The 13888-nt window shown below is 41.1% G+C and overlaps 1 protein-coding gene and 1 pseudogene across 19 annotated transcripts in view; one reads left to right on the plus strand and one right to left on the minus strand.

The window, feature by feature from the left end:
* Window positions 1-13888, plus strand: part of ACACA (acetyl-CoA carboxylase alpha) — a 291002-nt gene that overhangs the window by 258017 nt on the left and 19097 nt on the right. For all 19 annotated transcript variants that reach the window (XR_461987.2, XR_461986.2, XR_461989.2 and 16 more), the window contains 2 exons: window positions 11973-12127; window positions 13169-13339. Coding sequence is in view for 8 of the 19 variants with exons in the window: in XM_007481899.3 (XP_007481961.2) it covers window positions 11973-12127; window positions 13169-13339 (326 nt within the window). In the remaining 11 variants the exon portion in view is untranslated. The remainder of the gene's footprint in view (window positions 1-11972; window positions 12128-13168; window positions 13340-13888) is intronic.
* LOC103096283 (heat shock cognate 71 kDa protein-like) lies at window positions 6011-9359 on the minus strand (annotated as a pseudogene).

Below are 13888 nucleotides of genomic sequence, written 5' to 3' on the forward strand. Positions count from 1 at the left end.
ATACATTGGGAAAGGAAAATTAAAACCATCCTAGGGCAAAACACCCACAAATGTAAGACGCTCTGGTACAGCCTATGGGCTGCTGAGTCTAAGTGACTTGACATTGGGTGGAGAAGGGGTTGGGGGAAGTTCCAGGATCCTTTTCTTATCCCTTAGAAAACTGGAACCACTTTTTCAGAGCTGAATAATTGATAAAGAAAAAAGGTTACGGTTATGCCCTTCTTTACAGCAGGAGCTAATTTAAAAATCTCGAATAATGATTGTGCCCCTCACAGATTCTCACCTCCAGTTGCTATTCAACTGACTATTGGACCCAATATAACTTCAACAAGAATTATTTTCCTTTAGGAGTTTCAAGTTAATTTCAATGGGAAAATTAACTTTATTTTGAAAGGGTGTGTGAGGGGGGTGGCATTAGAGATGGTTATTATCTTATGTGTCTTATCTCTTCATAGCCTATGTACTGAATAACATGTTCCTAGCTTTCTGTGTAGTGACTTTATTGATGTTAACCAATCAGATCATGTATATAAATAAGTGCATCCCAATTGGCTGAATTTAGAAAACTCCCTAAGGGGATGAATAATAATTTACTTTGGAAATCCAACTTCATATGCCTGTTAGAATTTTAATTTAAAAGCAAGAACTCCTTTTGGCTTTGGGAGGAAGGCTATGGAGAGCTTTTATAGTTTGTCAGATTTTAACGACTTCCTCTGGAATTAAAAACAATTACTTAACCAGAAAATGAAGTAAGCCAAAATGTCAGTCCTTCTCATTAATGAGATTATTTTTGCCCCATACTATCAGACAAGGTGTTAGTTCAGAACCAGGTACAGCTTAAATAAACTAGATATGTTTGGTTGTGTTGCCGGGGAAATGGGTCCCAGCCTCTCAGGGGTGCCTGTGTGTCTGTCTTCCAGGAAGGCTGTATTTCCATGTGGTCTGTGATGCTTTGATTGGTTCTTATGAACCTTTTAACAAAACCAAAAGACTCAAAAGTACTGCTGTAGTCAAAGTCTTTCCTATCCAGTTGCTGTGACTACAGACTTTTTATATCTAATGGCCTCTTGAGAACACTTCTCTTTTGCATATTAATTATCCTCTTGTATTCAGGAGGGAAAATGACAAATCAGTTAAAAACAACAACAAAATGGCATTTGACAGATTAGGAATGATCTTGGTTCCTCCCCCTCCCCTTCCTTCTTTCCAGTATAAGAGCTCATTGGGACTGGGAAACAGTTCATTGGGATCTTGCTCTGTGCTTAATAAATGATAGTTGATTGATTGCCAAGATCCATTGCTCACTCACCTCTGCAGTGGCTCCATTCCCAGGCAGCTGGGTTCCTGCCCACATGAACTATGTCCCCAGATCATCCAGCCCTGCCATGGGCTGGGCACTAGACCTTGACTTCTGGTGCCTCATAGCATCACTAATACTGTCCTCTGTTCTCCACCCTGATGGAACTATCATTCTCTCAAATACTTCTAAAGCCTTTTAGCTCTTAGTCTGTCAAAAGTATTGTCAGGGATGAGAACTAATCATCAAGTGTTTTGGAACCTGCAAATTCAAGTTTGATCTTTTTCTCACAAAAACAAAAAACCCCAATTTTTTTTTTAAAATAATCGAATTCAGGCTCCCACAGGGAACACTAAAAGAGCTCACTTTCCACTCTGGAAGAACCCTGAGGAAAGAACTTTTTTTATTTTCTAGAGTGGTTTTCCTGGCAAACATGATTCAGAGATTTGAAAGGTGGGTTTTTGTATTTTTGTTTGTTTGCCATCTACTTTGCAAGGCAACAAGCATTTTGAGTTGATTTTTGAGCTGAGTCAGGATAAAGGGAACAAGTTGACTTGGATAGAAAAAAAATGATTGCATCGTCCCCATAGGAAGTATGGGCAATGAGAAAGAAATCCCCTAGCTTCTCTCTGACCTCTTCTCATTGCTCCTGCTGCTGATAGGACTATTTAGACAACTTGGAGACTTCTAATCCTTGATGTCCAGAGATCCCTTCCCTGGGCATTCCTTTGATTCCATGCCTCTCTTTTTGGAACTATAATTAATCAATATTATCATTGTAACCCAAAGAGCATGTTGGTTTGTGCTTCTAGGGCTCTCCTTCATATAACTCTCTAAACCATAGTGCATCACTCTAGCCACCATTCCCGTTTATGTTGTCTCCTATTTCAACCCTTTTTTGCTCTCCTTACTCTTTGGTTTTCAGAAAATCTTCCCTTAACTGCTGTTCAGTATTAAAAGAAAATATATTCTAGAGTTTATCATGCATATACACATAAGAAACAAAATCAGATTAGGCTTTATATGCTTGTTGTACCCCCTAAAAGTATTCAAATCCCAGGCTGAGATTCTCCTGACCCATTAGAATGTAAACTCTTTGAAGATAGAAATGATCTTGCTTTTCTTTTTATACTGCCCCCAGTCCATAGCACAGTGAATGTAGTAAGAACTTATCCATCCATTTGGCTATGTATGCTGATGCCTGGGCCCAAGGACCACCACCCTTTTCTCCTTTTGTTTTTTTATAGCATGTTCCCCACATGGCAGTGTGGAAGGCAGTGCCAGCACCAGGTTTTGTTGCAGACAAGGGTAGGAAAGGACACCCAACCCTTTTCAGCAAAGTGGGATATTATAGAATCTTGCCTTCACCTTTATTAATAGCAGCTAAGAAACTGTATCAGTGGTGGGGAACCTTTTAGAGACTGAATACAGCTCCCTTCCCTCTCCCCCCCCCCCCCACATACAGGGAAAGGAGGAAGGGTGGAGGGGCTGGTGAACTGAGGAATGTCCTGAGTGAGTGTAGAGGGAGAGGAGAATGGACCAAGCACTCAGTTCTCTATCTCTGCTGCCTGTGAGCGGCCTACCTTACTCAGTGTGCTTCCATTGGCTGCTGGGCAAGAGAGGCGGGGGACAGGGGAAAATGTCATCAGGCACAGTGGAGAGAGGGAGAGGAACAACTCCACTGGAGTCCCTTTGCCTTTCTAATAAGGAACTCTAGGGGTAGGGGATGGGGATAGGGGTGGCTGAGTGCCCACAGAGAATGCTCTGTGTGCCATCTTTGGCACACGTGCCATAAGTTCACCATCACTATACTATATTCCCTCAATTTGAAAATTTACTGCAATCATAATAGAAGTGGGTAGTGTTTTCTAGAGAGAAGGGAAAGACATTTTAATGGGATTGTTTATAAAATCATCAGGGCTTGCCTTATCCCCAAAAGTGGTGGTCCATAATTCTTTAGTACCATGTTCCCTTTCATCACATTAATAATAAAAAAAAAAAACTTTAGTTTTCTCTGGATATTTTGGAGGTTCTTATCAAAGGACATTTCCAACACCCCTTTGTCCTTACCCATCTTCCACTCACTGAGATTCTGATCTGGACTGCCTCACTTTGGGGGAGTAATAGCTAGTGAGAGTCTTGAATGATCCAGTCCACAATTTTAAGATATAGTGGTGTGACAAGGAAATCACTTTAAAAGACTGATATATATTAATTTAAGGTCGCCGAGGAATCAGCTATGTAATTCCTAAATGAAAACTTAAGTCAGCAGTCAATCTTTTATGGAGTTTAATTACAATAGGAGGAAGTAATTAGAGAGAGAGAGAGAGGAAAGGGAGAGAAGGAAATAGGGCTTAAATACCCCTTCTCTTTAGGCTGGGCCAAAAGTCCCAAGCCCTTAGATAACTGGGGCAAAGAAAAGAGATCAGTCCCTATTACTCATGTGACCAAAATGGAGAAACAGTCTCAGAGGCCCCCACTTTCAGCTTCCTTCAGAGCAAGCTTCTCAGAGCACACACCAACCACACCAACCAACTTCTCAACCACCACCCCAAGTCTTCAGACTCCCCTATCTTTAAGGAAACCATCCAAGTTGCCTCCCCTCAGTCCTCACATCTACCAATCACCTGTCCATCAATTTCCCTGTGCCAATGGAGGCTCTAGCTTAAACCCAGGACCGCCCAGAGGTCTCTGGCTTTTGCACATGTCTGTTGAAGGTCATATTTTCAAATAATTAAATCTTTGATCCTTCGCTACAGCCCTTTCTAAATCCTGTTAACCTGAGTAGGGTAGAGATTGGAATAATTAAATTTTGATCTAGGCTGCAGCCCTTACTCAATCCTGTTAGGACTGAATAGGGTGGAGATTGATTCCAAGTATCTCCATTGTATCAATTCTAAAATCAATCATGACTCAAAGAAATTCCTGTTCTATGCTTAAGCATAGGTCAAAATCCTTTCCATTGTTCAGCAAAAGGTTTCTGTCCTAAAGTAATCTTAAGAAGGGAAGAGAAGGAACCTCCCATGCCAATGGGGTTCACATTCCAATAGTCAAGACCCACTATCAATAGGAAATTTTTCAAGTATGAAATTTCCCAATGGTGAAATTTCCAACATTTATAAGTCTAAGAAATTTTGAGGTTTACAGTGGGAGGGGCCAAGGGGTGATGAGACAAGAATAGAATAGTATTTGCCTTCAGGGAGCTTATGTTTTACTAGGGAGAAATGACACATGCCCAGACTAGTTGATCCAAAGTAATTTTAGAAAGAAAAAGAGCATAAATCACCTGGGTACCAAGAAAGACCTTACATGAGAAGTGGTGACAGAGTTCAGACTTGAGCCAGGACATCCCAAAGGAGTCTATGAGAGGAAGGGGGGAGGCTGTATTCCTCTTGTGGAAGGTGACCTGTGCAAAGGTATGCTGAGGTCAGGGAATAGCAAGGAACCCAATTAGGCTAGAATGGGATTTAGAACAATATAAGCCAAATTGGCGTGGACAAGACAAGGCTTTTGACAGTTCTGGAAATGTGAAGAAAGGCTCATGTGCCCTATGGTTTATTCTTGTTAGCAAGCTTTTGTGTTCGTTAAAAACAACTGAACAGATGAGCAGAGTGAAACCAGCACCTGCTGGCCAAGACCTCCATTTTATTTGGAGTCATTGACTTGAATATCTCTTGGAAGGATTCTCAGATTCACTGTGAAAAATTTACATGTAAAAATATATTTATGTTTATTCAGGTATATCCCATTTTGAAGAAAAATCATACAGAAATACCTGAATTTATAAAACATTTCTATTGGGGGATAGATATTGTTCCCAATTCGAAAGAGTTATTAGTTTTACCACAGGATTCCTTTAAATAGCTCTCCTGGCACATTAAAAATGTTTAATTTATAAACAGTTATTAAGAACACAGATATTGTGTAGAACAAGACCAACCTTTGTCTAGAACCAAGTTCCTTCTTCTCTTCCACCATGCTGACTATATAGAAATCTTTTAAAATAGGGTTTTACCCTAAAAACCTCACAAAGTATACTTTTCAGTACTTGTTAACCTTAATTTCAACACTTAGAAATTAATTTTTTCCTCAGCTGATTTGGATTTTAAAATTGGGCATGGGTATTATACTTGCACAGTCTGCCAAAATCAGAACCTTTTGTAAAATTCTTTCCCTTCTTTGACAACAGTAAGTACTATGCCTTCATGCAGAATAGTCACCCAATCCAGGGAGGTAACATTATTTCTCTTGAGGTCACATAGTGACTGACAGGCCTTTGAGGATCTTGTGTCCTGGTGTTGCATGCCATGGTGAATTGAGTGACTATGCATAGTGTCAACATTTCTTCTCAGTTTGGCATTGATTCTGGGTTAGACTTCTATTGCAGGAATCAAATAATTAACCTCATTCAGAAAGGATGTAATGAGGATGAAACAGAAGAGGATAGAGAGATAAATGGAGCATTACTATATAACCCCATAATCTAGGCACACCTCTAGAGTTGGTGGGATATGAACATTTGTTCAACTTAGCTTTGTGTTCCACTTTTTGCATTTTCTTTTAAATACAAATCCAGTTTATAGGAGTAGGAGAATTTAGAGGGTTGGAGGAGAGGAAAGATAATGCAGAGGTTTTGGTATTCTTTTTCCCTCTTCTAACCTTTCTCATCTACCTTTGAGATCAGGATTCTAAAAGAGAAACTTTTCTCTCCATTGAGTGTTCTTTTGATACTCCCCACCTTTACTACCCCCAATGCACACACAAAACTTGCTTTCCTAAAAACCCTAAGGCTCCCAGATCTGTCTAGAAAAGAAAGAAAACCATTCCAAGATATTTAATTGTGCAGGGGGTTTACAGGATTGATCGAGGACTTAGCTTTTTACAATAGCCCAGTGAATAAGAAATGCTTCTGACAAACGATCAATGATAGGATAATCACTCTTTATCCCCCTCCTCATTCTTACCTTCTTTCTTTCAGGAGAACAGGGTTCAGAAGTCAAAAATCTTTATAGACGCTGCTTTTAAATTAAGCAGAAAATGGACATTGACATATTTGTTAATCTCCCCTAAATCATTACGAGGCTGGCTGCTTGTACCGACTGGTACAAGGAGAGTGGCTCATAGTCGTCTAGAATACAGGAATATTCTGATATAAGAGTAACTTTATTTTTAGAAAGTAAAATTTATTATTTTTCAAAACTTTTTTCTTTAAAAAGCACATAAATGAATCCTCATCTTTCTTACATGTGCTTTTTGTAGATTTCTTTTATTCTAGCCTTCCCTCCTTCATTTCAGTATTTTGATTGAGATAGGCTATGAAGCCCTGGTCAACAAGGCATTATAGTTGATTGAGGGGATATGTAATCCTTTTTACCAATTTTAAATATTTATTCTCCAGGACAAGAATTGCATTTCCACTTGTTTTTATACAGTACTGATAAGTGCAATGCTGTCCACTTCTCCCTCTGTACACATTCAAGTATTCAGAATGCCCAGATTTACACAGTAGCTTAAATGTTAACTTTTTAAACTGCTACTGCTTTGGCTACAAATTTGAGTCCTTCAATTTTTGGAAAGCTGTGTGGAATACTTTTTCTTCTGGCATATTTAGTCGACCTCTTCAATGATAGGTCCAGAAGAAGCACCTCCAAATGGGGCTGCTCCACCTCCTGGGAACCCACCAGGCATGCCCCTCGCATGCCTCCTGCACTCTGGTACAGCTTGGTGATGATGGGGTTGCAGACTTTTTCCAATTCTTTCTGCTAATGTCCAGATTCTTCCTTTTCAGCAGTCTGGTTCTTATCCAGCCAGTTGATTATTTCATTGCATTTGTAAAGGATCTTCTGTTTGTCTTCATCAGTTTTGCCTTGCAGTTTCTCATCCTCAACAGCTGCCTTCATGTTGAAAGCACAAGACTCAAGAGAATTCTTGGAAGACATCTTGTCTCTGTTTGTACTTTTCAGCCTCCTAGACCATGCACTCAATGTCTTCTTTGCTCAGACGACCTTTGTCATTGGTGATGGTGATCTTGTTCTCCTTGCCTATGCTCTTATCCACAGCATACACATTGAGGATGCTGTTAGCATCAATGTCAAATGTAACTTCAATCTGAGGGACACCCCTTGGGGCAGGAGGGATTCCTGTGGGCTCAAACTTGCCAAGCAAATTGTTGTCCTTTGTCATTGTTCTCTCACCTTCATAAACCTGAATAAGCACACCAGGCTGATTGTCAGAGTAGGTATTAAAGGTCTGAGTACTTGGTGGGAATGGTGGTATTTCATTTGATCAGAACTGTCATGACTTCAACAGCAGTTTCAATTCCAAGGGAAAGAGGAGTGACATCTAGCAGAAGCAAGTCCTGCACATTCTCAGATTTATCTACAGACAAGATGGCAGCCCACACAGCTGCACTCATAGGCAACAGCCTCATCAGGATTGATACTCTTGTTGAGCGCCTTGCCACTGAAGAAGTCCTGCAGGAGCTTCTGGATTTTGGAGATTCGAGTGGAACCAAGACGATGTCCTGAATCTGTGATTTGTCTAAGTTGGCATCTCTGAAGGCCTTTTGCACGGGGTCCAGTGTGCCATGGAAGAAGTTAGCATTCAGCTCTTCAAAATGGGTCTGGGTAATAGCGTTATAGAAGTCGATACCTTTATAGAGGGAATCGATCTCAATACTGGCCTATGTACTGGAAGAGAGGGTTCTCTTTGCACGTTCACAAGCAGTGCGCAAATGGCAGACAGCCCTCTTGTTCTCGCTGATGTCCTTCTTGTGCTTTCACTTGAACTCGGCAATGAAATGGTTGACCATGTCAAATTCCTCACTACCCAAGTGGGTGTCCCCAACTGTGGACTTGACTTCTGTGATATTGAAATCACTTTAAAAGACTGATATATATTAATTTAAAGTCGCCAAGGAATTCACTTATATAATTCCAAAATGAAACACTCAAGTCAGCTGCAGGGAAAGGGGATCAATCCTTATCACTCACATGACCAATCTGAAGGAAAGCAGTCTGCGGGGCTCCTCCAACTCCAAGCACCAGCCTCCAACTGACTCTAGCCCTCTTCACAGGAAGTCCTGAGAACTCCAGAGGCTGTTCTCTACCTCACTTCCTGTGTCTCACATGTGCCAATGGTGGCTCTAGCTTGACCTAGGACCGCCCAGAGGTCTGTCCTTTTTTTCCACATGTCTGTTGAAGGCCATATTCTCAAATAATTAAATCTTGAGTTTGCTGCAGCCCTTCCTAATCTTGTTACTGAGTAGGGTGGAGATTGTAGTTTCCAAGACCTGGTTCTGTTATTCCAAATATCTCTATTGTTATTGATCAGGAAATAGCTAAATCAGATTTTCTAAAGAATGGTCTGAATAGGGTGGAATAGTTTTGAAATTCACACTTCAAAGATGCCATCTTCAGTGGTCAGGATGGAGACATCAAAGGTATCACCTCCAAGGTCAAAGTTCAACACATTTCTCTCAGCACCAATGTTTTTTGTCCAAGCCATAAGCAATAGTAGCAGCAGTTCTCATTGATGATTCGGAGCACATTGAGACCAGCAGTGGTTCCAGCATCTTTGGTGGCCTGTCCACCAATTCCTTTGGGAATTGTTGAAGTAGGCTGGTAATGTGACAACAGCATTTGTGACAGTCTTCCTAAAGTAAGCTTCAGCAATTTCTTTCATCTTGGTCAAGACCACAGATGATACTTCTTCTGGATAAAAACTTTTAGTCTCCCCTTTGTACTCCACTTGGACCTTAGGTCTGCCTGCATCATTTACCACCATAAAAGGCCAATGCTTCATGTCTGACTGTACAACTACATCATCAAATCTGTGACCAATCATACGTTTGGCATCAAAGACTGTGTTGGTGGGGTTCATTGCAACTTGATTCTTTGCAGCATCACCGATTAAACATTCTGTATCAGTGAAAGCGACGTAGCTGGGGGTGGTCCTGTTTCCTTGGTCATTAGCAGTGATCTCCACTTTCCCATGTTGGAAAACTTCTTTCTACACAGGAGTAAGTGGTGCCAAGATCAATGCCAACTGCGGGTCCCTTCATGTTTGCTGGGGCATCAGAGGTTGTAGATGACCGCTGTGGAGAGAAAAGGGTTGCTGCTGTGCAAAGTAGAACCAGGGATGTGTAATCTTACTGGGAAATACCTTTGGTCTTCTGGTCTGATAAAATTATGAAATTTCAACATTTTTCATCTTTGTTTTATAAAACCACACTGATGTGCTGGCAAAACCTGCTTAATCAAGGAGCCATTCATCTCTGAAGAGTCTTAACTTCTCACATTTGCAGCTTGACTAATCTACCTATGGATGTCTCTTGGATTCTTTCTATGTGGGCAGGGTTTATAACTTCCCCCTTTTCTAGTGAGAAGAGCAAGACACCCTCAAAATCCCACCTCTGCCACAGCCTTCCATCTCCACAGCCAGGCCTTGGACCCCTTAACCAAGAGACAGTCTCCTTAGAAAGCACTGTCACTTAATAGAAAAGGGCCCTTGTAGGGGAATGAATATAAGGAGTTATGAGCACCTTGTGTGATTATCAGGTAACCTCCTTTTCCCCATTCCCAACCTCTTGGGAGCAGAAACAGATTTCTTCACGGCCTGCCTAATGATTGGGGGGCCTGGCTTATGGATTGGAGACTGCTTGGGAGCTTTTGTCTCATCATCAGATGAAACCTTGGAAATTGGCCTCTTGGTTAGGTTTCATGGTGGTGTGGCTTCTTTTAGTCTCATGTTTTTGTTTTATAAAATCAAAATGAAACTTTTCAGGACCCATTCTTTATGAGTACAAGTCAACTAGCAGGACAAACTTTGGCTTCTGGTGCCTCGTTTGATTTTGGTAGTGATAGCTATTATAGAAGGATTTTAAATTAGAAAGTCATATCTCAAAGAATGTGACTGAAGAACAAATGTCTCAAATTTCCCCTAAATGGGCTGAGTTCAAATCTTCCAAAATGAGTGGACTTCTCTAGTTCTTGAAGGTTGTTATAGAATTTAACTAAATTCAACCTATTATCTATGCTTAGGTTCAGACTGACAGCAGAAGACCATGAATGTTCTTATGCAGGGCAAGAAAGAATTTTTAGTCCTGAGTTTTCTTCATCATAGTTTAAAATGCTCATTAATTTTAATGTAAGAAAACTGAACTTGGATAACAAAAACCTCTCAGAAAAACCAAACCATGTCCTACAAATCTATCTCTGTTCTACTAACATTTGTTTATTCATAATCCTGGCTTGCTTAGCAGCCCAAGGCTGTTCATGGAGTATGATTCATAGTAGCATAAACAACAAGGACTGTCTCAGACAGGCCTGCTTGAAATAGACTTTTCTCTCACACATCCCATCACCTGTGGGCATGTATTTATTTGTCAGCTTTGGTGACAAAGTACCTCGGGTCTTCCCTGAAGCTGGAAGCTGTCACCTATTGCTCCTTCAGTCGAACTCGACCTTCCACACTAGGCAAGTGGCTAAATTTTCAGTATTGATCATAGGCCCCATTCTGAGATTAATTAAGATGAAAAGCATGAACTATCAACACCTCTACTGGGATAACATTGATTTCTGAAGTGGTTTTCCTCCTTATAGGAGATTCCCAAACCCCCTCCCCCTACTGTTACATCACTCACTGCCCCTTGTACTTACAGAGCTCAGGTCCCTTGAGGAGTTGTTAAGCTGTCAGGTATGGGTAGAGTGTGTTCTCCTTTTTTTTCATGGACCAGTAGCAAGAATGACTTTATTATGTTCATCAAAAGTTGACCTAGCTTGGGGGGGAGGGGGGAGGAGTAGTAGCTAATATACCCAGAACTGCCACCAGCCATGTTAATCTGACTCTCATTTTATTGAGTTGTGTTAATTTGAGGTCAGAAGTTTCCATATATGAGATTAGTGCTTATTGTAGTAAAGTACCTACAAGTTTAAGAGAGTCATTCATACCAGAATAAAATTTGGTGGCTGACGGGGGCAGGGCATAAGGGGAAATAATTGGATGGACTCAGCTTAAAAAAAAAAATTAGGCCACTTTCTCATTCTTTAGCAATATAGTTCCACTACTCTTATGGACAACACAGAACCACTCTGTTTCCATGAGTTCAGGGAGTACAGGTCTTTGTATTCTTTGTCTCTTCCTCAGCCCCAGTATGTTAGGTCCTTGAAGACAGATACTTGTTCATTTTTATCTTTGCATCCTCAGTGATTAGCACAGTGGGCTGAATGTAAATGCTTGCTGATAAATAGATGGTATTGTGACAAAGAACAAGGAAAGGTAAAGTTTCCAGTGGTGGCATAGCTCAACCAAGAACCAATTGTAGGCCCAGCCTAGAGTAACCAAGAGAGCTTTTTCTACAAAGCCCTGCCTAATCAGACACAGTGGTAAAAGGAAGAATTACAGTTTTAAGTGATTTCTGAAATATAAGAATATGTTGTTTCAGATATTATAATCCCAAAGTGATAGCTTTGTTCCCATGTCCTCTTTAAATAGGGTTTCAGCTACTTGACTTGAAGAATATGCTCCCTCTGGCATTGTAAAAAGAAATGTAAATTCCTCCAAACAAATCTGTAGGTCAGATTCTGAGCCCAGGGAAAGGAAGGATGCCTTTGATTTAATGCAAAGAGATTCCTCATCATCACAGTGTATGATGGGCAGGCTTCTTTAATTGTAGGCACCCCAGAGCTAAGCCCAGCTGAGCGGAAGGAGTTGGAGAGCAAACTGAAGGAACGGGAGGAATTCCTCATTCCCATTTACCACCAGGTAGCCGTGCAGTTTGCTGACTTGCATGACACACCAGGCCGGATGCAGGAGAAGGGTGTCATTAATGTAAGTATGATGGCCGCCTTTCAGCTGACTGTCAGAAACACATGCATGTGGGTGTCACACAGGTGGCCTACCTGCTCCTTACACAACAGGAAAGTAAAGGGAGAATAGTGCAGAGAGGCTATCAGATTGTATGGATTATGCAGATCTCAGATTCTTTGGTGTGGTTCCCCCTTCTACACTGATGACCTTCTTCAAGCAATTTACAATTTATGAATTAACTCCCTATTTTAAAAAGATGGGAAATCATCTCTGCCAACAACAGGGCTGGCAGAGCTAATAAATGAGGATGATAATATTAATAGCCAATCTTTATATAATGAGTGCTTGAAGGTCTTCAGAGTGCCTTATAAATATTATTTCATTTGATCCTCATAACAACTCTGCAGAGTAGAAGCTATTATTATTCTCTTTTGAAGATGAGGAAACTAAGACAAAGAGGTTAAGTGACTTACCCAGGGTCACACAGCTAGGAATTTTCTGAGACTGAATTTGAACTTCCTGACTCTGGGATCCTGCACTCTATTCCCTGCTACCTCTGCCTCTGATGCTGTAGTATTCCTCAGGGCTTAGGGCTTTAGGAAAGTAACCATTGATTCAGATCCAATCTGCATGCAAGGCAGTTTAGCCATGTCTACTCAAAACCAGTTACTCACTGTTTGTTTCTTTCGCTTGTAAAGGCTCTTAGCTGGAAGGTCTCTGCCATATGTCCATCAAGTGTTTGGTTGGCTCATTCATTGGTGCTCAGAGGGTTACAGTTTTTGCTCTGTCTTGGTGTTTATATTGATGACATAAAGTGGGAGTGGGGGTGGTGAGTAGATTTTTCTTGAGCTCCTGGTAGACCGTCAGCTATTTCTTCTCTCAGCAATAATAACAGATTTTGCTTTTCCTTCCCTGAATCTTTACTAGATAACAGTTCATCACCACCTCATGGCTTATAAGTGTCCTCCTGCCTTACAGCTGTGATAGGATAACCACCATGGCCTAACCTAAGATATAAGGCCAGCTTGAGGTCTGGAATGACATCTATCTTATCTCAAACAGGACATTCTAGATTGGAAAACATCTCGTACTTTCTTCTACTGGCGCCTGAGGCGGCTGCTGTTGGAGGACTTGGTGAAGAAAAAGATCCATACTGCCAACCCAGAGCTGACAGATGGCCAGATCCAAGCCATGCTGAGGCGCTGGTTTGTGGAAGTGGAGGGAACAGTGAAGGTGAGAGGCCACCCTAGCTGCAAGAGGATCGGGTTTGAGAAGGGACCAATCTTGGGGCCTACCTACCTTTGAACTCTATCCTCTCCTTCTACTTAAGGATGGGCAATGGGAGTCCCTTTTCTGTAGCTTCCCTGGACTTTTTCTTCAGGTACTGTTGATAGGAAAATCAGGGTCTTCTAGAGGAGGGAAAAGCTTGTGGACCCCTTCTGTTTGTTGCCTACATTCAGAACTGAAGGAAATGCTAAATTTCAGTTAGAGGCTAAGGAAAATAAAGAGGGAACTGTTTTCACATCTCAGCTTATAGACTCCCCGAAATCTATCCCTTGGGGTCCATGGTCCCCAGATTAAAAACCCCTGCTGTAGGGCCTCAAAACTTCCTCTTACTCATGACTAGAACTAAAAACAACATTTTCATGTTGGAAGCTGTTACAAAGTCTATCCCTTATCAAGGAATATGTGGACTGGGTGTCCATTTGTTGAGACCCTAATGAAAACATATTAAGAGAATATCTACTTAGAAGTTAAGTATCTTTCATTATGAAAAGCTCT

The sequence above is a fragment of the Monodelphis domestica genome, chromosome 2 (genome assembly GCF_027887165.1).
Source record: "Monodelphis domestica isolate mMonDom1 chromosome 2, mMonDom1.pri, whole genome shotgun sequence".
NCBI classification, from domain to species: Eukaryota; Metazoa; Chordata; class Mammalia; order Didelphimorphia; family Didelphidae; genus Monodelphis; species Monodelphis domestica.